The sequence below is a fragment of the Lepidochelys kempii genome, chromosome 6 (genome assembly GCF_965140265.1).
Source record: "Lepidochelys kempii isolate rLepKem1 chromosome 6, rLepKem1.hap2, whole genome shotgun sequence".
Taxonomy (NCBI): domain Eukaryota; kingdom Metazoa; phylum Chordata; order Testudines; family Cheloniidae; genus Lepidochelys; species Lepidochelys kempii.
In genome coordinates this window covers 27,819,535-27,842,022 of record NC_133261.1, presented here as the reverse complement: position 1 = coordinate 27,842,022, position 22,488 = coordinate 27,819,535, and the positions used below count along the sequence as shown (strand labels likewise).

Here is a 22,488-nt window from a genome sequence, read left to right as displayed (position 1 = left end):
CCGAAGTCTTAGTGCCATACATGAACAAGAGCCGTGCCAGCCTGGACATGGCTGCTTTCCCTTGAGCTAGGTTATCTTGAGAGGAGTAAGAGAGTGTCGACAACTGGAGTTAACTCTGCAGCGAAGACATGCCCACAATCTAGTTTTAGATAGTGTTTCCTGTCCCACCCTTCAAGATTCCATAGAAGAAAAACGTGATTTAGCTGCACGTTCACTTGCTTTGTGTCAAAGCCAGGCTTACTTTCTGTTCTTTTTCTTTGACTTTCAGGCCTTCTTGACAAAAATCTGGTGGGGAGACATGTCAACAAGCACGCCAATCCTGAAATTAATCTGCGGGTTCTGGTGTCCTCTTCTAATCTACACTAATCTAATAGCATTCAGGTATAAACAAAACGTGTGTGTGTGTAAAAGCTGTCCCGGAGGGTGGGAAAAGAATCAGTAAGAGACAAATGAAAAATATATTGCACACACAGAAATAATCACAGAAAGAAATGAGGGTGAAGTTCCCTCTGGGCAGAGGAGCCAGCCATTAAGCCCTAGGGGTACGTCTTCACTGCTGCTGTGAGATGTCATTCCCAGCGTGGGTAAAGAGACTCATGCTAGTTCTGCTCGTGCTAGTGTGCTAAAAGTAGCGTAGATGTCGCAGGACAGGCAGGAGCTCAGCACAGGGCGGGCAGGCAGACTTGAACTCAGGCAACTAGCTCAAGCCACCACCTGTGCTGCAATCTCCAGCGAAGCTAGTGTGAGTCTGGGAATCACACCTCCCAGCTGCAGTGTCGACATAACCTAAGAAGCCTTAAGTGATATTTAATGGTTGCACGGGCCTCGTGCAGCCCCTTACTATGCTTAAAACGTGAATGTATTCTCCACTTGTAAGGTAACTCCCTTTTCTTCATGTATAATAATGCCTGCATCTGTAATTTTCACTCCATGCATCTGAAGAAGTGGGGTTTTTTTACTCACAAAAGCTTATGCCCAAATAAATCTGTTAGTCTTTAAGGTGCCACCGGACTCCTCACTGTTTCTGTGGGTTCCCTTCTGTGCTGGATCTTCAGCTTGTCCCCTACAGGGTGTGAAATACATAGCCTGGCAAGTTCTCTCTAGCCACATAAGAGCCTCTTACTGGGGAGAGATCCCAGGCCAGGCTGCTGTAATATAGCTGCATAGCCCTCAGTTCAGCAGTGAAGAGCTGCCTTCCATCATCTTTCAATAATAATTATATTTTCTTACAGTGAGCAAGTACAATCAAAGAATGAGCCAGAGACATTCAGAGAGCTAGACAGCCTAGACACAGAAAGGACTTTGCTTTTTTCCAAGGAGGGGGATAGGTAAGTCTGAGTCAATCCGTTAATATCGTTTGGAAGTTGAATTAAGACAACAACAGTCAAAGCACAGGACATTTCTCAGGGATTAATGACTAGCTGATAACCCAAAGGGCAGCTGAGGTGCCCTTGTCAGTCAATCCTCAGGAAATGCCCTGCCAAGGTTGTTATAATTATTACTGCATAAAGGGAAATGGGGAGATAAATAGGAGCATGGAGTTATTTTTAAATGAACAAAGCAACTTCAGTCAGTCTATACAGCTCATACCCACAGAGCTGATGGCTGGCGTATTAGCCAGATTCTCTCAAGTCTCCTCTTAGCATTTCATTCAGAGAATTACAGCTGCTGTGTATTGGATTTAAGGCCTAAAACTGCACAGGCCTGAGTAGCGAGCTGCTGAAAGACATGCAGAAAGCAGACTCTGAACTCATTCAACTTTGGGATCTGAACTTTCTGATACTTTATCCCTCTGTACCCAGGTCTTCACAGCCAAATCCACAATAATTATGTTTAGTATAGTAGCACCTAGCATTTCTATCCCAATCAGAATCCTCTCAGGCTAGGTGATAGACATACATATCATCAGAGACAGGCCTTGCTCTGAGATGCTGAGGGTATAGCTACGCTGCAAGGGAAGGCTGTGATTGATTGTTAGCCCATGCTGAACTCATGCCACCATCTCTACCCTGCTGTTGTTGCCCATGCTAGCTAGATTAAACCTAGGACAAGTATGTCTACCTGTGCTACAGTCACACCTGCCCTTATAGCATAGGCATATCCTTTATTTATAAAGAGACAAGATGGAGGACTGGAGAAAGCAAGTATGATCATCCCCATTCTGCAAATGGGATCCAGGCAGAGGGAGATGATTTAACTTGGCCACAGACACACATCAATTCCACAGCACAGCCAGGTTTCAGAGCAGCAGCCGTGTTAGTCTGTATTCGCAAAAAGAAATGGAGGACTTGTGGCACCTTAGAGACAGCTCTACAGCTCATGCTCACGAAAGCTTATGCTCAAATAAATTGGTTAGTCTCTAAGGTGCCACAAGTACTCCTTTTCTTACAGCAGAGCCAGTGATTGGACCCAGATCTTCCGAGTCCCAGTCTAGTGTCTTAATCACAAAACCATCTGTTTTAGATCTGAAGGTGGCCAAGAGGTTTTCACCATACATCAGGAAAGAGATATTCTCCCTGTGATAAGTACACAACTCCCACGGATGCTAAAGGGAGCTGAATGCCTGGATCAGACACATGCAATTCAACAAACGTGATTAAATCATCCATATATTTGATTTTGTTTCACTAGCATTCTTTGAAAGGTCTGAACAACTGAAGTTGAGGGATTGTCATATAGTGAACAGAGTCAGAACTCTTTGTTTCTATTCTTAATTTTGACATTGAATTGATGACACTTTGGGGAAAAGTCACTAGTTTCTCTGCTTCATCATCCATAAAATGGGTATAATAGCACCTCTATCTCTCTCAAGAAAGCAGTTATTAATTCATGTCTATGAAATGTTTTGATGTCCTCATATTAAAGGGAGGTATATTGTTCTTGGCCAGTATGTTTTCTGTTCCATGTGTTATTGTCTCAAGAGTTTATGTTAATATGGGATTTCTCTCCCTCCCATGTCTGTTTCTTTTTCTGAATCCCAAGTCATAATTATGTGTTTACGACATCTGCCTGTTGCCATGGGAATGGCTGTGCTCATGTAATAAATTTAGTGTTATGACAACTGCTCCCTAGAGAATCAAGGGAGAACAGGCTGGCTATGAATTAAAATATTTTGAAGTTAGAAATAGTACCAGGAGAAATAAAAACCTCATGTAGAATCAATTGCTTTGTAATTTGTTTGAGATGCAGAGGAAGTTTTCCCTTAGTGTGCACATCCCTTTTTAAAGAGTGTTCTCCTTCATGTCAAGGAACACAAACTTAAAGGTGCAATAACATCCTTAGTCTATGGACAGCAACTTAGATGGAAACAAGCACAGCCAGGGGAGACACTAAAGTTAAAAAAAGAGAGAGAGAGAGAGAGAGAGAGAGAGATTTTACTGAATCAGATTGCTGCCAAATATGAGGGTTTTGCATTATATGCACAGAATAACTTACTTTTACACTGTATAGCACTTTATATACTAAAGAACTGCGGCATGTTTTGCAGGTATATGGCCAGATTTTCCATCAGTTACCATAACACTCAGTCAACCACAATACAGTCAGCGCTTACATTAATAACTCACAAGCCTGACTTCTTTACTGAGAACTCCTGTCATACTTTTCAGTGATTCACTATAACTTTAAGCTTAGGACCAGACTGAAATACTCTTACTCGTATCGAGTAGTACCTCACTTCTTGAATAGTTCCATTGATTTCAGCAGCACTACTTCAGAAATAAGGTACTACTCAATGTGAAAAAGGGTATTTCAGTCTGGTCCTAAAGGAACACACATGTTTAAAATCCTATATTTTAAAAGAAAGTCCTCACCTGTGTGAAAAATAGTACCTTGGTTTATCAGAAACAAAATAATTTTTAGAATATACATTTACTTGTCAGCATTGATGGTGTCTGTTCACTTTTCACGTCTCGCTCTCATTTTGAACAATGAATAGTAACTAATCTGTTTCCCTTTTGGTCCTCATGCACTAGTATGATGCTGCAGTGTTCGTGTTGCAAATGCTCAAGGGGTATGTTTAAATCCTAGCCCTCCTCCAAAAAAACAAAAACAAAACCTAAACACACACACACACACACACAAAACCAAAAAACCAAACCCTAAGCAAACCTATTCCACTGTACTGAAAAGGAAATACCAAGCTAAAGGAATGAAAACATGTAATAGGTTTGGTACAGTTTTGTTTTAAAACATACAAAGCGTAAATGTTGCCTGTCAGTGTTTCTACTATGACAAGGTGCTTCCAGTGACTTCAAGGAGAACTTAGACTATCCAGAGCCAGATCCTCAGCTGGCATAAATCAGTATTGTTCCACTGGTTTCAATGGAGCTCCTCTAACATGCACCAGCTGCAGATCTGGCCCTCATTAGCTCTGGGGAGACCCTCGGCACTGCACAGGATCAGGCCCAGTGTTTTTTTACAAACAGACTTTAGGAAACTGTCACTATAATTTGCTCTCTTTGTTTTACAGGGTAGATGTCAAAGTAGAGAAGCAGAGGTCTGCTGAAAACATAGCATGGGCAACGTTCATGTTTACTCGCTGGAAAAAGTTTTGGAGTGCCCCTGTAACAGTGTTTATGGGGAACGTTATCATGTATTTTGCTTTTCTGTTTCTATTTACCTATGTCTTGTTACTGGATTTTAAACCAGCACCACCTGAGGGTCCTTCTGTTAAGGAGATTATACTTTACTTTTGGGTTTTTACATTGGTCTTGGAAGAAATCCGACAGGTCAGTAACCTCCTACATACCTTCACAATAGTGTGCTAAATTCAGGTAGTAAGATTCAGAGTTGATTTACAGGCTATGTAATCCCATTGTCTTCAAGAGGTGGAATGTCAAGGACAGCTTCATGTAGGAAAGCACTGAAATTTTTTCATTGCTCTGCACCTTTTCATTACCCAGAGCAGCCTGTTTATTTCCTCCTCACATACACCCAGCTGACATGCCGGTCCTCCATCACACAGAGCTGCAGCTCTACACTTGTTCTTCCAGGAGAAGCTCCAGCTGCTACCAATATTCTAGGTAGTTTGCTGATGCTCTGGAATTGGTGAGTCCTTCCTCTGGTCTAACAGCTATCTGTTTACCTATCCAGCTCCACTCACCACAACCAAGCTCCGTTCCCGCCGAATGGCTAATCCGCCCTACTTCCTCCTCATGGAGCGATCCCATCTACCACTGTTGTGCCTCCCACTTCCTCCAGAATTTTATATATATTTATATTCAGGAGTGAAGAGGTTAATGAGTTTGCCTCTTAAACAGTTTAACTTTTGTTTTTCTAAAATGCTTTTCAGTTCAGTCCATTAGGCTATGTTTAGATTTTTTAAAGATTTCTCCATTAATCTTGCAATTGTTTTTAGAATATCTTCAGCTGCCTGGTTTAGCAGCTGAAATGGTGTGTCCACAATACTGTAGGGAACTACCTAGTTTGTATATACACAAATGGCCTCTATCGGGGAGTACCTGGACTGCTTACCTTGTTGTCATAGACCCTGACCCTAAAAGAATTAGTGGGCCTTCTCCTTTAGCTCAAGAAGTAGGGGGCCAGTGCTCCTGAAGTATGAGGATAAGGGTTATAGCCCCACTTTTACTAGGAAGTTCTGAATGGCCAGGGCTTGCAACATGGTGAAAGCTCAGAGGGTAGCCACCAATTTGTCACAAATCAGATGAGCATATTTTATAGAGGTTATGTCGGACTGTTGTATCCTGTCACACTGAGGTGATCAGAGAGGATGTTTGGGCTGAGGATTGTTTGTAATACATCCGTAAAACATCAAGAGCCCAATGTTGTAGACATGGACACCTAAGTAAGAGAACCAACTGCTGTCTGGATACTCAAAGCTAGTTAGTGGCAGTTTAAGCATTTTTTTAAGAAAAAGCTGAGATGCTCATGTAATCACTTGACTTGAGGAGCTGGGGCTTGCAGAAAAACAGCAAACATCACAGGACTCACACTAAAATCACAAGAGCTGGCAAGCTAACACGGACAATTGTTGCTCCCTTGCAGAGTTTCTTTACAGATGAAGACATGAATTTAATTAAGAAATTTAAACTGTATGTGGAGGATAACTGGAATAAGTGTGATATGGTGGCCATCTTTCTGTTTATAATTGGAGTGACCTGCAGGTTGGTATCTTTCAAGAGTTTTGCCCCTGTATCTGTTTCATGTGACATGGTCAGATATCTCGAATATGAAGCCAGGTAGGCATGTACTATAACAAGAGATCATAGAATATCAGGGTTGGACGGGACCTCAGGAGATCATCTAGTCCAACCCCCTGCTCAAAGCAGGACCAATCCCCAATTTTTGCCCCAGATCCCTAAATGGCCCCCTCAAAAGAATTGAACTCACAACTCTGGGCTTAGCAGACCAATGCTCAAACCACTGAGCTATCCCTCTCCACTAAACTATTCCTGCCACCGTCCATGGGAGGCTCATGCATGCATCTAAGGGAAGGCTCTGGTGGCTTTTATTTTTCATCAGTTTTGAGACAGTAGAGTCTATATTGGTGGTAAGTTGGGCTGAAAGCACCCCTCTGTGAGCTCTAAACTTCCACTGGGCTAAAGAGGCTGTCACACAGACTACAGAAAAACGTATCTGGAACATAGAAACACTTGCACAGGGAAACATCATTTCCTCTTTGAGACAACATCAAATCGATGTACTCTCTTGTCTCACCTCTCTGTAGTCCTAGTGGTTAATATGGCCTCACACAGCTGACATGGGGAGGCTGGTGTTCCTGCAGTGGCTGGGTGCTTCTCATTGGCAGATGTTACATTCTTTTTACAGTGGGATGGTTGTGGCTCATGTGAGATACAAGCCCTAAGCACACATCCTTTCCTTGCCTGGATTCTACATTGAATCAATATGTATAACTCTATAAACAAGGTATCTGGGTGGTGTTTGAGGCTGTTTCATTCGGACTGTTTTGCAGAATGCTGAACTCAACATTTCAAGCTGGCCGTACAGTACTTGCCATTGATTTCATGGTGTTCGCTCTGAGACTGATACATATTTTTGCCATTCACAAGCAACTAGGGCCAAAGATCATAATTGTGGAAAGAATGGTGAGTATGAGCTCTCCCAAAGAGAAATTCTTGAGGATTCTGCAGTGAAACAAACAAAACAAAAATTTGAGCATTATAATTTTAAGGAAGTCAGTGTATAACTCTTCTTTTTTTAAAGTGCTCTAGTTTGGCTTATATTGTAGCATCATTAAGAGTTATTATCAGCCAGATGTGGCTCCTCTCAAAGAGGTCTGTAGCACATACATTTTGGATCCAATTCAGCATTGCCTTGCACCTTGTATAGTCATTTACCCCAATGCATTTTACACCCAGTTAGCACAGCTGTAAGTGATTATACAAAAGTGCAGGGCAACTGTTAATCGAGCCCTTTGTTTCTTTCTTCTTTGTTCTACCCTGCTTTACTCCTTTACAATTTGGGAGGCTGTGCAGTGAGATTGCCATTTCTTTCTCCTTCCCCACTGTCCTGGTCTCTCTTTTCCTGTTCCCTTTCGGTTTAAACATAACTGCTTGTCTGGTTCAGGAGTTGGGGCTCCAATCCTCAGAGGTATTTTGGCTTCTGAGTCCTGTTGATTTCAATGTGAGTTAGGTGTTTATATACTTTTGAGGAGCTCGGCCTGTGTTCTTTTGGAGCAAAGAATCTGAAATGGGAGACAAGCCAGTTACAGAAGAACTCTACCATTATGTCAGTGGCAGGGAGGCACATAGCCCTGTAGAGATAATCTGGGTTAGTGCCTGGCAGAGGTAGGAGCTGCTTTCTAACCATAATTTATAATGAAAATGTGTTTATAAGGCAGAAGTGTTGATACAGTGTTTTCATTTACTACCCTACAGCTGCAGGAAATGTACAAGAGTTCCAGTTACCACACATGGGTACAGACTTGAACAGTTTGGGGATTTTTATTTGGGTATGTTAATCATATAGGTCAAACAGCACATGTTAATAATTAACATGGAGTTAATCTGACTGCAAATACTAATATAGCCATCTACAAACATTTGTTTCCCATCCTAGCTCACCCTAGGGCTCAGCAGAAACTCTATTTTAGACAAGGCTTAAGATTAATAAACTTAAAAGCTACCAGACTGTTCACATCTGTGCACCAGTGGAATAACTGGAATACTTATGTCCCATTGCTTGAAGTACCAAGAGGATAAATGAAAACCACGCATTCATGCTTGTGTAGTATCACATACACAGTACTCATAGGTTTTTATTGCAAATTATGCTTACAGAATGCAAGTGAGTAACTTACAGCTGCAGCTCCCACCTCCTCCAGGCTGAGCACTAGGCTAAACCATCACTATGAACAAGTGTTTGTGCAGGGTCTACTACATTTATAATAGAACTGTCAAGCAATTTAAAAAAATTAATCACGTGATTTATCACACTGTAAAACAATAATAGAATGCCATTTATTTAAATATTTGTGGATGTTTTCTACATTTTCAAATATATTGATTTCAATTACAACACAGAATACAAAGTGTACAAAGCTCACTTTATATTTATTTTTTATTACAAATATTTGCACTGTAAAAAACCCAAAAGAAACAGTATTTTTTAATTCACCTCATACAAGTACTGCATTCAATCTTTTTATCATGGAAAGTTGAATTTACAAATGTAGAAATATGTACAAAAAATAACTGCATTCAAAAATAAAACAACATAAAACTTTTGAGCCTACAAGTCCACTCAGTCCTATTTCTTGTTCAGCCAATCACTCAGACAAACAATTTTGGTTATATTTGCAGGAGATAATGCTGCCCACTTCTTCTTGACAATGTCACCTGAAAGTGAGAACAGGTGTTCTCATGGCACTGTTGTGGCCGGCGTTACAAGATATTTACATGCCAGATGTGCTAAAGATTCATATGTCCCTTCATGCTTCCGCCCTACTGATGGGTTCTGCTCGATAACAATCCAAAGCAGTGCAGACCGACACATGTTCATTTTTATGTTCTGAGTCAGATGCCACCAACAGAAGGTTGATTTTCTCTTCTGGCGGTTCGGGTTCTGTAGTTTCCACATTGGAGTGTTGCTTTTTTAAGACTTCTGAAAGCATGCTCCACACCTTGTCCCTCTCAGACTTTGGAAGGCACTTCAGATTCTTAAACCTTGGGTCGAGTGCTGTAGCTATCTTTAGCAATCTCACATTGGTACCTTCTTTTCGTTTTGTCAAATCTGCAGTGAAAGTGTTCTTAAAATGAACAATATGTGCTGAGTCATCATCCGAGACTACTATAACATGAAATATATGGCAGAATGCGGGTAAAAAAGCCCGAGACATACAATTCTCCCCCAAGGAGTTCAGTCACAAATTTAATTAATGAATTATTTTATAACGAGCATCATCAGCATGGAAGTATGTTCTTTGGAATGGTGGCCAAAGCATGAATGGGCATATGAATGTTTAGCATACCTGTCATGTAAATACCTTGCAATGCTGGCTACAAAAGTCCCATGTGAATGCCTCTCACTTTCAGGTGACATTGTAAATAAAAGGCGGGAAGCATTATCTCCCGGAAATGTAAATAAACTTGTTTCTCTTAGCAGTTGGCTGAACAAGAAGTAGGACTGAGTGGCTTGTAGGCTCTAAAGTTTTGCATTGTTTTGTCTGAGTGCAGTTATGTAACCAAAAAAAAATTCTACATTTGTAAGTTACATTTTCACAATAAAGAGATTGCACTCTAGTATTTGTAGGACGCGAATTGAAAAATATTATTTCTTTTGTTTATCATTTTTACAGTGCAAATATTTGTAATAAAAATAATATAAAGTAAGCAGTGTGCACTTTGTATTGTGTTGTAATTGAAATCAATATATCTGAAAATGTAGAAAAACATCCAAAAATATTTAATAAATTTCAATTGGTATTCTATTGTTTAACAATGCAGTTTAAACTGTGATTAATTACAATTAATTTTTATTGCAATTAATTTTTTTGAGTTAATTGCATGAGTTAACTGCGATTAATCAACAGCCCTAATTTATCATTGTGTTAAGTCACACAATCAATTAACATTTTACAAAGTGAACAAAAGCTCTAGTCTAGAGAAGGCCATAAAATATTAACTTAATCCTGCTCCCAATCCAAGTCAATGCAAAAAACTCCCAATATCTTCAGTGGTACAGGACTGAGCCCTACATCAAAGAAAGAGAACTGTATTTCACTAAATGATATTGGCTACAAAGGTATATCAAATGGGATAACATCAGACTTTTCCCCTTGAATAGAAAGGCAAGCCAAAACTGCCTGTTAACTCCTTTTTCCTCTTGCTGTAGCACTAGTGGTTTCTAAAATAGGGCAAATCCACTTATTTAATGAAATTCAAATAGCAAATGAAGATCACAAAGAAATATTTCGAGATCATCGACTGCTCCTTTTTAGCAACTGCAACATCACAGTCCCCATGTATAGACAAATTTGGAATGATCTCAGACCACAAAATAAATTGGCAAAAGTCTGAGATACTCCCACTATCTCTTGTCTGTTTTACTAACTGGAATTTCAAATGATCTCCTGCAGGATTAAAATACCTAGGCTTTCAGCTAGCTGTCCAATCATAAAATCTAATTAAAATGAATCTACAGTCACCAAATGAAATTAATAGGCAGCAGGTTTAAACCAAACAAAAGGAAGTATTTTTTCACACAACACCCAGTCAACCTCTGGAACTCCTTGCCAGAGGATGTTGTGAAGGCTAAGACTATAATAGGGTTCAAAAAGGAACTAGATAAATTCATGGAGGATAGGTTCATCAATAGCTATTAGCCAGGATAGGCAGGGATGGTGTCCCTAGCCTCTATTTGCCAGAAGCTGGGAATGGGCAACAGGGGATGGATCACTTCATAATTGCTTATTCTGTTCATTCCCTCTGGGGCACCTGGCATTGGCCACTGTCAGAAGACTGTGGCTAGATAGACCTTTGGTGGTGGTGGAATCTCCTTCCTTTGAGGTTTTTAAGATCAGGCTTGACAAAGCCCTGGCTGGGATGATTTAATTGGGGATTGGTCCTGCTTTGAGCAGGGGGTTGGACTAGATGACCTCCTGAGGTCCCTTCCAACCTTGATATTCTATGATTCAGGTTATCCTGTTTTCAGCAAGGCTGTCAATCCTACTGCAGGTTTCAGAGTAACAGCCGTGTTAGTCTGTATTCGCAAAAAGAAAAGGAGGACTTGTGGCACCTTAGAGACTAACAAGTGTATTTGAGCATAAGCTTTTGTGAGCTACAGCTCACTTCATCGGATGCATCCTACTGTAAAATCTCACAGAGAACCTGTGTCTGAAAACCTCAATAAGGCACATTTTTAATCACGTAAGGGTAAGAGTCTGAATTAAAACATGCCCTTAGCTCGAATGGTGGGCAAAGAGGTCACAAAAGGGAATCTTGATCACAAAACAAGAATTGTATGATGGCAGAGGGTTAAAAAGGAAAGTGTGCACAAGAATTTCTCTCATTCCACCTCAAAAAATAGGCTCTTAAAGAAACGAGAGAAACTTTCTGCCTGCTCTGTATATTAATTTCAGTCAACATTTTTTTCTCTCCTTTAGATGAAGGATGTTTTCTTCTTTCTCTTTTTCCTGAGTGTATGGCTCATTGCCTATGGTGTGACGACTCAAGCCTTACTCCATCCTGATGACAGCCGAGTGGAATGGATATTCAGAAGGGTGCTTTATCGTCCCTACCTTCAGATATTTGGGCAGATTCCACTGGATGAAATAGACAGTGAGAAATTGTTTTTTAACTGATCAGACTACCATAGAATAAGTACCATTAATCAGAGCACGGGTATCCATACTGAGGTTGTCACTTTCTTATCTTTGTCCTGTAGGAAAAAGTCTGCATGTTATGATGTAATGACATTTTGCACTGCAATATCTGGATGTTATACTGTATATTGTCAAGTTGTGCTGCAGCATCAATGCAGGTCTTGTCTACACAGTTGAACTGAGTTAAGCCTGGTCTACACTGGGTGGGGAGGGAATCAATCTAAGTTATGCAACTTCAGCTACCTGAATAACGTAACTAAAGTCGACGTACTTAGATCTACTCACTGTGGTGTCTTCACTGTGGTGAGTCAACGGCTGACGCTCCCCCGTTGACTCTGCCTGCACCTCTCACAGTAGTGGAGTACAGGAGTCGACAGGAGAGCGCTCGGGGGTCGATTTATTGCATCTAGACGCAATAAATCGACCCCTGCTGGATCGATCGCTGCCTGCCGATCCAGCGGGTAGCATAGACATACCCTTAGTTAAGCTGGTGCAAACCTTGGGTTGATACCTTATTTCAATGACTTATTTCATTAAACCTGTTCCTAATTGACTGAACCTAAACCCAAATAAGCCTAGTGTAAACTGAAATCAGAGCATTTACACAACCTTTTGCACCAGTTTAACTAAATCAACTTTAAGAAAAATCACAGCTTTAGTTAAACCAGTGCAACTTTGCATGTAGACAAGTTCTAGTACTTCAAAGTCACAATCAGGAGGCAGCACCATCTTACGTTCACAGTGAATTATCCAAAATTGAATGAGGCTGGTAGCTATATGGTCAGGCATTTCAAACAATATACAAAAACAAACCAATTGACCTACCAGAAATAGAAGTACATGAACATAAGAGCACTATTGTGGCATTACCCATGGAGAAACAGAGTAAATCCAGAGTAGGCCATATTCTAAGGAAGTCTGATAGAATGCTACAGAATCCTCATTCTCAGCAGTGCCAAACATTAACAATATTTAAATCCAAATCAAGCATGAGGATATAGAGGTGATCCAAGAGGTATAATGGAATAAACAAACCAAGCCAGCCTTTCCTCACATTCACTCTGTTTATTAGCGGATGAAATGATGTCTTGGAGAAGCTGTCAGAGACAGCATGAAAGTCAAGACAGCAGGTTCCTGTGGAGAGTTTTCTCTTGTTAAATGCATACCCAAGAGGTGCCAGCTAGGAGGCAAGAGTGTGGGAGATCACAGCTGCTAAAACTAACTCAAAACTAATTGATAAGAGATTAGAAGATTTAAAGGACAGGCTGGGTATGATAGAAATGACAAGTGCAAGTATCTGTTTGCAGGATTCCTGAAAGAAAATTGAAGTTTGAGAACTTGCTTAGATGTTCAATAAATAACAAAAGAGCTTCAAGCACGTTTTCCTGAAAGGCGAAATTCCAAGGTGGTAAACATTGCTGAGGCACTCAGAGGGGGTTTGTTTAAGATGAAGAGAATAGTCAATAGGGCTCAGTAGACTCTGAAAACCTCTTTTTGGACATCTCCTAATGGCCAGTTGTGAAGGCCATCTTGGCACTGGAGGAGCAGCAAAGATCTGTAGCTCTGACAATTAAGTCCTGCTGTAGCTGCATATCCCTCACATTTCTAAAGTAAAGGCACATTATGGATGTGTATATTGAACCCACACTAGAAACATTGGCTCTTTGTTACCTTCTAGTCCACCTAAAAAGCTGAGTCATCTGCTGCTTTCAGATGAAGGAATTATTCCTGTAGCTCAAGCAGTAGAGTCATTCTTCTAAGAGCTGAAGCTACAAACCTGGCTCTTGATGTAAGCACCCTCAGTGGGGCTTGAAGTCTAGTAAACCTGACACATTCAGAATGAGTTTCCCCAGGTGGTTACATCTAGTAGAGATTATATCTCATATTAAGTAATCAATAGTCACTGCTTTTGATTTGTATCTTAACAGAAAATGCATTGTTTGTTGTCTGAGTTTCTCATTCTTAAAAGAAGACAGGTTAAGGGATGCTAATTCAGTCGTTGTTCACACTCTACTTATCTATGACATATAGTACCTCGAACTTCAAGCATAATGTTAAATTCCTGAGCAAAATCCATCAGCTTGATGGCAAACAAACTGAGAGGCTGTCATGACCATTTTAGTGATTAAACATGGCAGCAGAACACACTGAGTATGTCCACCCTGCCATTTAAGGTATAGTTGTAGGGGTAAGAAAACCCATGCTAGCTTTAATCTGGCTTGCACAGGTGACAATTATAGTGAAGATCTGGTGGCATAAATTAAACCTGCATGGGATGAACAAGCCCACCAGGGATGCTGGATACGTAACTCAAGTTCCTAGCTTGCACCAGGCTTTGTGCCACAGTATCTTCACTGCTTCTGCTATTTGTACTAGCTCAGTTAAAGTTAGTGTGGGTATACCTACCCACGCTACAATTACAGCTTAAATTGCAATGTAGACGTATAAAACTATTGTTTTATTTCCTCCTACCTCCCGCCATTTGCAGCATCTCGCATGCGTCTTCAGAACTGTACCTCTACCCTGAAGAGTCCACAAGAAAATTCACCATTATGTTCTAATACCTATGCCAACTGGCTTGTCATACTTCTGTTGGTCATTTTCTTATTGGTCACCAATGTGCTACTTATGAATCTCCTGATTGCAATGTTCAGGCAAGTGTCAATTAATTAATTCTGAGATGGGGATTGTGGGGTGGGAAGAGAAGGATTATTAAGAATGCATGCATACATATACATAAATGCTTATCTAAGCATTCTGTCTCTATTAGCAATTTTACTAATTAGTGGTAATCTTCAGTTTGTCCTTTTATGATCACACAGGTTTTAATTTCCCCTCCCCCTTTCACTATCTCCCTCAAAGGAAAAAAAACAAAAGAAACGTTCTCCTTTTTACCAAAAAAAATCAGCTAAAATCTACATATATACAAATCTGCAGGTGAAAGCAGCTGTAAACCTGGCAGACTTGCCCCTAGAGGATCCTCTCATAGGGGAATCCCTTGACTGGTTTAGGGGCCGACATAGTCCCTTGAAGTCAATGTATCTGTGCTGATTTACACCAGCTGAAGATCTGGCTCAGTATGGTTGCCTGATATAGGTTTGGTCTACACTTAAAAGTTAGGTTGGCATAGCTATGGAATGTGAATTTTTCATGGCCCTGTCCGACATAGTTATACCAAGCTAACTTTTAAGTGTAGACCAGGCCACAGCCTTACTCTGGCAAACTGCAGTTACCACCTTTAAAAAGGCTTGTGTCTTATTGTCTACTGTCTGAAGGCAATTACTGCAAATAATGTAATCTCTAATGAGGTGCACATACTTTATCTTTTATTTTAAAGAGGAACAATGAGAGAGTGATGGCAGTGGGGTGGCATTCACTCAGACTGAAGGGAAAATGATACTTTTGATTTTTTAGTAATGAATTTTAGGATTATGGGGGGAAAAGTTTAACATACTTTTTTTGTTTGGTTAAAGTTATACTTTTCAAGTTGTTCAGGGCAACGCAGACATCTTCTGGAAATTTCAGCGTTACAACCTGATTGTGGAATACCATGGCCGTCCAGCCTTGGCACCGCCATTTATCATTATTAGCCACATGCATCTGATTCTCCGAAGAATCTTTAAAAAGATGGAGCACAAAAAGGAACATCTGGGTGAGTTGTTAACAAACAGCTAGCAACCAGGTGATTCAGAGGAGCCTGACCACAGGTGGTGAATAAGAAACAGAGGAGAGCAAATAAACTTTCAAAAAACAAAAGCTTCTGTTTTCATTGATATGTCTTTAGTCATAAACAGTGTGAGAATACATATGATTTATAATCTCGCTTCTAAAATAAGAGGCTTTAGAGTTTTCCACAAGGCATCAACTTTTCTTTCTACAATATAATTAAATGGCCACATTTGTACTTTTAAAGGTGAGTAAATAGGCTGGTAATAATGTTTTTAAATTGGAGAATTTTAATGAATAAGCTGCTATTTCTGTTATTAATCTGCTTCTGAATTTTAGCAAATAGTGTAAAGGGGGGCATCCTTAAAACCATGTATGGGTTCTACTGTCTCCAGTGGAATTTCCCATTAGAGAGCGAAAGAGGGAACATTGCCAGAAATGGTAGCATCTTTATTATTTTTAAAGGTAGATATTTTTATATGCACTCACTATACTTCAACTTCTAATGCTCATTTTGCAGTGTCCTCTATTAATAAAGAGTGCATACAATTTAATAATATCAATATGTTTCTCCTGTAGTAGACCCCACCCCATTCCATTTGTGCAGGTTGCCAATGTGCTTTGGAGTAGAATTCCAGGTGGTGGGTTTGACCTGTGATGCTCTAAATTGTTTTGGGACCTGGCTCCCTGAGAGACCACCTCTCCCATCCTTTGGCGTACTGCTGTAGTCAAGGTCAGTAGTGCCACGGTAGCTGGAGCTCTGTCAAACAGGAGGGGGCTGCTTGCGGAGCATTCTCTGCAAGAATTCTCTTTTGAATTCACTCCTTCCCCTGGTGGGCCAGAGCCCAGAGAAGTGAGCCCTCAAGGTCCATTTTTTACCCAGGCATTTGTGGAAGTTGTGTGAGCTGTCCACTGCATTTAAAATGTTATTATGAAATTAAAGGATGTCCAGTTGCCCAGAGGTTTCCATGACCATCTATTTGTCTTTATAAATCAAATAAATAAATGCATTTATATTTGAGTATTAGGAGACTGAGCTTATGATGTTTTATTTGCAGTGCTTGAATACTGCTTATTAATTATTATTATTATTATTATAGCCTAGACAATAAAGTGCATTTGAACCCAGATCTCCATAGGTTAAATCGCATTTAAATCATGGAAGGAAATGGACATTGTATAAAAAGACTAAACATTTAACAACTGGCTGCATGCAAAATTCCACTGTTGAAATAGCAATACTATATATTAAACAAGCCTGAAAAAACAGATTCCTCCTCCTTTTCTGTTGCTGTTAATGTAACTGAAACATTGTTTCTTTACTTTAAAACAATGCTCAAACCATACAAGAGAGACTAGTATCCATTGTTTCACTGTCAGTGGTTATATGGCTAAAATTGCAATGGGGGGTTCGGGGGTTATAATAGAAAGCCTGACATAAATTTAAGCTAAAGTGATCAGCACTCACACATCAAGAGCAGGGTGTTGAGTTTGTAAAGGATGTTAGGAGCTGGGGAAGTACCTAAGTTTGGTAGTACAGGATAATGGCAGTAGAAACAGAACAGGAAACACATGGACCAAACGGAGAGAAGTGAGCAGAGTTATTTGCAATAGGAGAACATCTATCAAAGTGAAGATCCACAAGATGGTAATTAGGCCTGTGCCTTTGTATGGCTCTGAATGCTGCACAACTGAGGAACAGACCGGAGCAAATCTTGAATACAGTGGAAATGAAAATGTTGAGATGGATGCCTGGAGTTACAAGGGCGGACCATGTCTGGAGCAAATGAATTATGGAAAGCATAAAGGTGGTACCAAATACAGAAAAGCTGAAGGAAATCAGGCTTAGATGGTTTGGGCATGTGAAAACAAGATCATATAAGACTATATAGGAAACAAGGTGTTAAACTTAGAAATGGAGGGTAACAGAAGGGTTGAAAGATCTGTAACTAGAGGCTTGGATGTTATACAAAAGGATTCGATTAGCTGCAGACTTTGAGGAAGTGCTTCAAGACAGACTGGAGTGGAGAAGGAATCAAAGAGTCAACCCCTTATAGATGGGATTAGAGCGAGAAGAAGAGGAGTTAGGAACTAAGGAAAGGTATTTAGACTTTCTCTTTGTAGAAGCTTCCTCCCAGTTCTTTTGATCCTTTCTGCTCTTTCTCCCTAACACCTTTGAGCCTCTGTGTATTTCTGGGCTTCCTGCCTTTAAAGTAAAACCTCAAAAAAGTAAATGAAGGACTGGGCTTCTGACTGTCCTGCCTCTATTTCTAACTGCCAGTTAGCTCACTCCTCTCTTGGTTGGAGTCTTTGTTTTTCCTTCACTGCTATTTGGGGAGCATCGGTAAGGTCTGACAGTCAATGAGTAACCAACCTAAAATATTTGTAAATAGCTTAGAACTGCAGTATTTGTGCATCAGTAAGCCTGGGGCATTCATAAAAGCAGTCTTGAATGAGGTCACATCTGGGCTAACGAAAGGCAGTTTTTTAGACAGGTCAACACCCTTACAATGAAGAAATGACTCTAAACTTTGCAATTAAAGGAAAACTGGTAAGGCACAATTCTTTACACTATAACCTGACACTTCTGCCATAGTACATCCACAATTTATCCCCCAAATTTTAGCATGGCAAACCTGCAACTCACTAACCTTCCTTCCTGTACACACACATCTCCCCCCCACCCCCAACACACATATGTGTTTTGATAAAGGTGTGTTTTTTATGTCTTTTTCCACAGAAAGAGATCTGCCAGACAGCCTGGATCAAAAAATCATAACATGGGAGGTGGTCCAAAAGGAAAATTATCTTGCAAACCTGGAACAAAAGGAAAAAGAAAGTAACGAAGAGAGACTAAAGAAAACATTTAACAAGTACATTTCTATTCATCTTTCAACATTTCGGAAACTGCTTTTTGATGCAGTGATCGGTGAACTTTGTTGCTCTGCAGGTTTGGATCAGGGTTGCCAACTTTCTAATTGCACTAAACCGAACACCCTTGCCCCACCCCTGCCCCGCCCCACAGAATCATAAAATACTAGGGTTGGAAGAGACCTCAGGAGGTCAATCTAATCCAATCCCCTGCTCGAAGCAGGACCAACAACAACAAAATCATCCCAGCCAAGGCTTTGTCAAGCCAGGCCTTAAAAACCTCTAAGGGCAGGTCTTCACTACCTGCTGGATCGACGGGTAGTGATCAATCTATCAGGGATCGATTTATCGCATCTCATCTGGACGCTATAAATCGATCCCCGAGCGCACTCCCTGTCAACTCTGGAACTCCAGCTCGCGAGAGGTGGAAGCGGAGTCGATGGGGAGTGGCAGCGGTCAACTTGCCGCCATCCTCATGGCCAGGTAGGTCGACCTAAGATACGCCAACTTCAGCTACGCTATTCACATAGACCAGTTTAGACCAGGGCAAAGGATGGAGATTCCACCACCTCCCTAGGTAACCCATTCCAGTACTTCACCACCCTCCTCGTGAAATAGTGTTTCCTAATATCCAACCTAGACCTCCCCACTGCAACTTGAGACCATTGCTTCTTGTTCCGTCATCTGCCACCACTGAGAACAGCCTAGCTCCATCCTCTTTGGAACCCCCCTTCAGGTAATTGAAGGCTGCTATCAAATCCCCCCTCACTCTTCTCTTCTGCAGACTAAACAAGCCCAGTTCCCTCAGCCTCTCCTCGTAAGTCATATGCTCCAGCCCCCTAATCATTTTCGTTGCCTTCCGCTGGACTCCCTCCAATTTGTCCACATCCCTTCTGTAATGGGGGGACCAAAACTGGATGCAATATTCCAGGTGTGGCCTCACCAATGCCGAATAGAGGGGAATGATCACATCCCTCGATCTGCTGGCAATGCTCCTACTAATACAGCCCAATATGCCATTGGCCTTCTTGGCAATGAGGGCCCACTGTTAACTCATATCCATAATCTGGAAATGCTAAAAGAACAGGCTTTTACATGATACTTTAACCATGGTTCTTCTGATTCTGGCCATGTTCACAGTTGGGGGGAAGGTGAACCCTGGACTCAGGAAGGCTAGCCCCAACCCAGCCCACCCCTTTTGCCCGAGGCCCCACCGGAGCCCAGAGGCCCTTGCCCGCCCCTTCCCCAGCCCCTGGCTGCCTGAGCTCCACCAGCCCTGGAGCCCCGGGCGGGTGGCATGGCCCGCCTGCCTCAGTCCCAGAGGGTGGGCAGCACAGCCCCCCCGCAGTCCCCAAACACCAGGTGGGTGGCGCGAGCACCAGCTCCTGCCGCCCGGAGTCCCTGCCTGTGAGTGAAGGTCTTTGACTCGCCTCTGATGAATACCACTGTGGCCGAGTGGTCTGAGGATATGACTTGAAGTCAGGAACTCCTGATCCTGACTTTCACACCGGCTCCCCATTGTTATCACAAGGGAATTATTAATCACATTTATTGCAGTAGTGCATAAGGACCAGTCAAGAAAGGGGCCTCAATGCACTAGGTATTGTACAAACAGAGTAACAGAGACCCTCTACCCCAAAGATCTTACAGTCAAAACAGGCCTGGGGTGGGGGAAGCAGTATAACAAACAAGGGCTGAACAATGTGATTGCAGCAAATGTCATGTTAGTTCCATAGTGTTTTTTAAACCTAGCTGAGTCTCCATTTACACCACATGAAAGGAGGAGGAGAACATTATCTGACAGGACTATTGTAAGGATGAGTTAATTTTTATATAGCATTCTGAAGATGGGAAGTACTAAGTTATTATCCAAAAGTATACCACATTATTTTAAGGGAGAAGTAAGCTATACATGTAAAGCAACACCTAAGGCAACATGAGTAAGCCTTCTTTGGGGAGGCATTTAATAACATGACTCAAATGCAGTATCTTGTGAAACTTTCATATAACTATTATTGTGAAAGATAGCCAGCATGTTGCAAAAGTTTCATTCAAACTTCAGTTTTGGCATAAGCAGACCGCACTGAAATCAATTAGCTATGCTGTCTAATGGTTTTGCTTTGAGTGCTCTTTCCAAACAAGCCTTGGCCTTTCTAATTTATATCATAGCCAGAGCCTAGAACAGCCTACTTGAATATGCAGGGGAAATATCTTCCCCTCCACCTAATCTATACCAAAAAACTGCCTGATTTGATTGTTTATTCATAATAATTTAGAACAACTAGATTATTTTTACTTCAGAGGCATCAAAGAATCACAGACTTACTTTAGAACTGTGGCCCTGAGAATAAGCAAGATGGACAAGCAGAGCCAAATAGCTCTTATAGCAAACAATAAAAATGCATCTAATTGCCTCCTAAAAGAGCCTTTTTTTGATAATGACATTGTTAGTTTTAAATATTGTTTAAGTTAGGGATAAAGTTACTGGTTTGTGGGGTCGGGGTTGTTGGGGGGTGGGGGGGAAGAGAGAATAAGTAAGAACCAGTTTTAACCTCTTAGCTCCTGATCTGAAACAGAACCAGAAACTTTATGAAGTTGGTAAAGGTTCAGATAAATACCACATTTTCAGCTTTCTACCCTTGCTGGTGGCTGGCAGTAATTCTGGCTGTACTGAAAGGGCCATTCTCCTGTCTCCAAAAATCTCATCAAATCCGTAGCCTCCCAAGAAGCATAGACCAGCAACATATTTCTGGACCCCTGAGTGGCAGAAGCCCCAGGCCAGAACACATTAGATCCAAACCCAGCAATCAGTAAGAACCCTCCCACGTAGATACTCAAGGAATATCACCAATGAAGGAAGAGATTTGAAAGAGCTGAATTCAGAAGAGGGATTTAGAAGTCAGGGGACCCTTTAGGGATTGCATTGAGGCGTATGTGTGTATAGGGTGAAAGAGAGGAAGAAGCTGCCTGGGGAAAGGGCCATCGGGTGAAATGGGTACAGACGGGGAGGCCTAAAATAGTTTGGATACATTCGGGTGAGCTCAGAAGAAGCTTTTGGACTTCATGGGGGAAGGAAGAGCTAGCATGGATATTTTGCGGTTTATTATTACTAATTAGAAGTATGAAACTAGTTTCTGGAAACAGAACACTTCGAAAAAGTTCCAAGAAACAGCTAGTACTTCTTTGCTGGTGATAAAAATATTATAGGTGCAATCCTTCCAAGTTCTGAACTCACATGGGGTGCTGCTGTGGAAAGAGGGATAAGGAATTACAGCTGGCTTTACACCTTCCTGGATTCCTGAAGCAGTTGGAAACTGAATGGGTCATGGCACAAGTCCTAGTAACCTAACGACTGCTTTAACTCATGCCAGTATATAATGATTCCCTAGGGGCAATTAGCCCAGTGAGGACTGGCCAGAATGCAGTGTACTCCAGCCCTACCCCCTGCATTCTCACTATACCCTCTCTCTATGCCACAGGGAATCCCCAAATGACCCTTTAGGGCAGGCTTCTGGGTGCTTGGTCCTACCTCAGCAGTGCAAAGCAGGCAGAAGTGGGGCTGTGCGTCTAGCTCTATGTCTGTTAAGAGTTACGTAGCTGTAATTTGCAGATGTCTTTGCTCAGTACGTGTCTCTGCTTTATTTGTATTAGGGTGGACAACCTGTCTAAATATTTTAGTGGAATGAAAGAGCAAGAGAAACGGCTTAGATCTCTAGAATCACAAGTAAGTAACACTTTTTATATACTTTGTTGAGCTTTTGCTAATATTCTCTTCATTTTTTGTTTGGACTGGACCTTGACCTTCTCTACAAGGAGGGGGTGGTGTTGACATATAGGCCTTAGCTGGTTCACTTTACATTACAAGGACAAAAGGAAAGAGGATTCTGTCACCATTAGGCCCCCTGGTGGCCTTATTGTTTATTTCTGTGGAAAAAGAGAGAGAGAGAATCTTCACTGGCCTGCCAAATGTTAGAGACAAGGGGGAGGGTAACTGCATTTCTCTCTCATTCTGCTGGTCCTGCCACACCAACCTCTCCCTCCAGTGGACTGTTCTCTTGAGGTAAATGCCGGTTCAATTCTCTTCAAGTAGCTTTCTGCCTAAACCTAACCCTTGAAGCCCTCCATTGAACTGTTAAATCTCTTAACAG

At 41.4% G+C, this 22,488-nt stretch overlaps 1 protein-coding gene across 1 annotated transcript in view; it reads left to right on the top strand.

Annotated features, from left to right (window-relative positions):
• TRPM5 (transient receptor potential cation channel subfamily M member 5) overlaps positions 1-22,488 on the top strand; it is a 78,312-nt gene that overhangs the window by 51,680 nt on the left and 4,144 nt on the right. The window contains exons 15-24 of the mRNA XM_073350321.1: positions 269-381; positions 1,233-1,328; positions 4,472-4,730; positions 6,007-6,125; positions 6,935-7,067; positions 11,585-11,759; positions 14,292-14,457; positions 15,277-15,455; positions 18,210-18,342; positions 21,992-22,064. Coding sequence (XP_073206422.1) covers positions 269-381; positions 1,233-1,328; positions 4,472-4,730; positions 6,007-6,125; positions 6,935-7,067; positions 11,585-11,759; positions 14,292-14,457; positions 15,277-15,455; positions 18,210-18,342; positions 21,992-22,064 — 1,446 coding nt within the window. The remainder of the gene's footprint in view (positions 1-268; positions 382-1,232; positions 1,329-4,471; positions 4,731-6,006; positions 6,126-6,934; positions 7,068-11,584; positions 11,760-14,291; positions 14,458-15,276; positions 15,456-18,209; positions 18,343-21,991; positions 22,065-22,488) is intronic.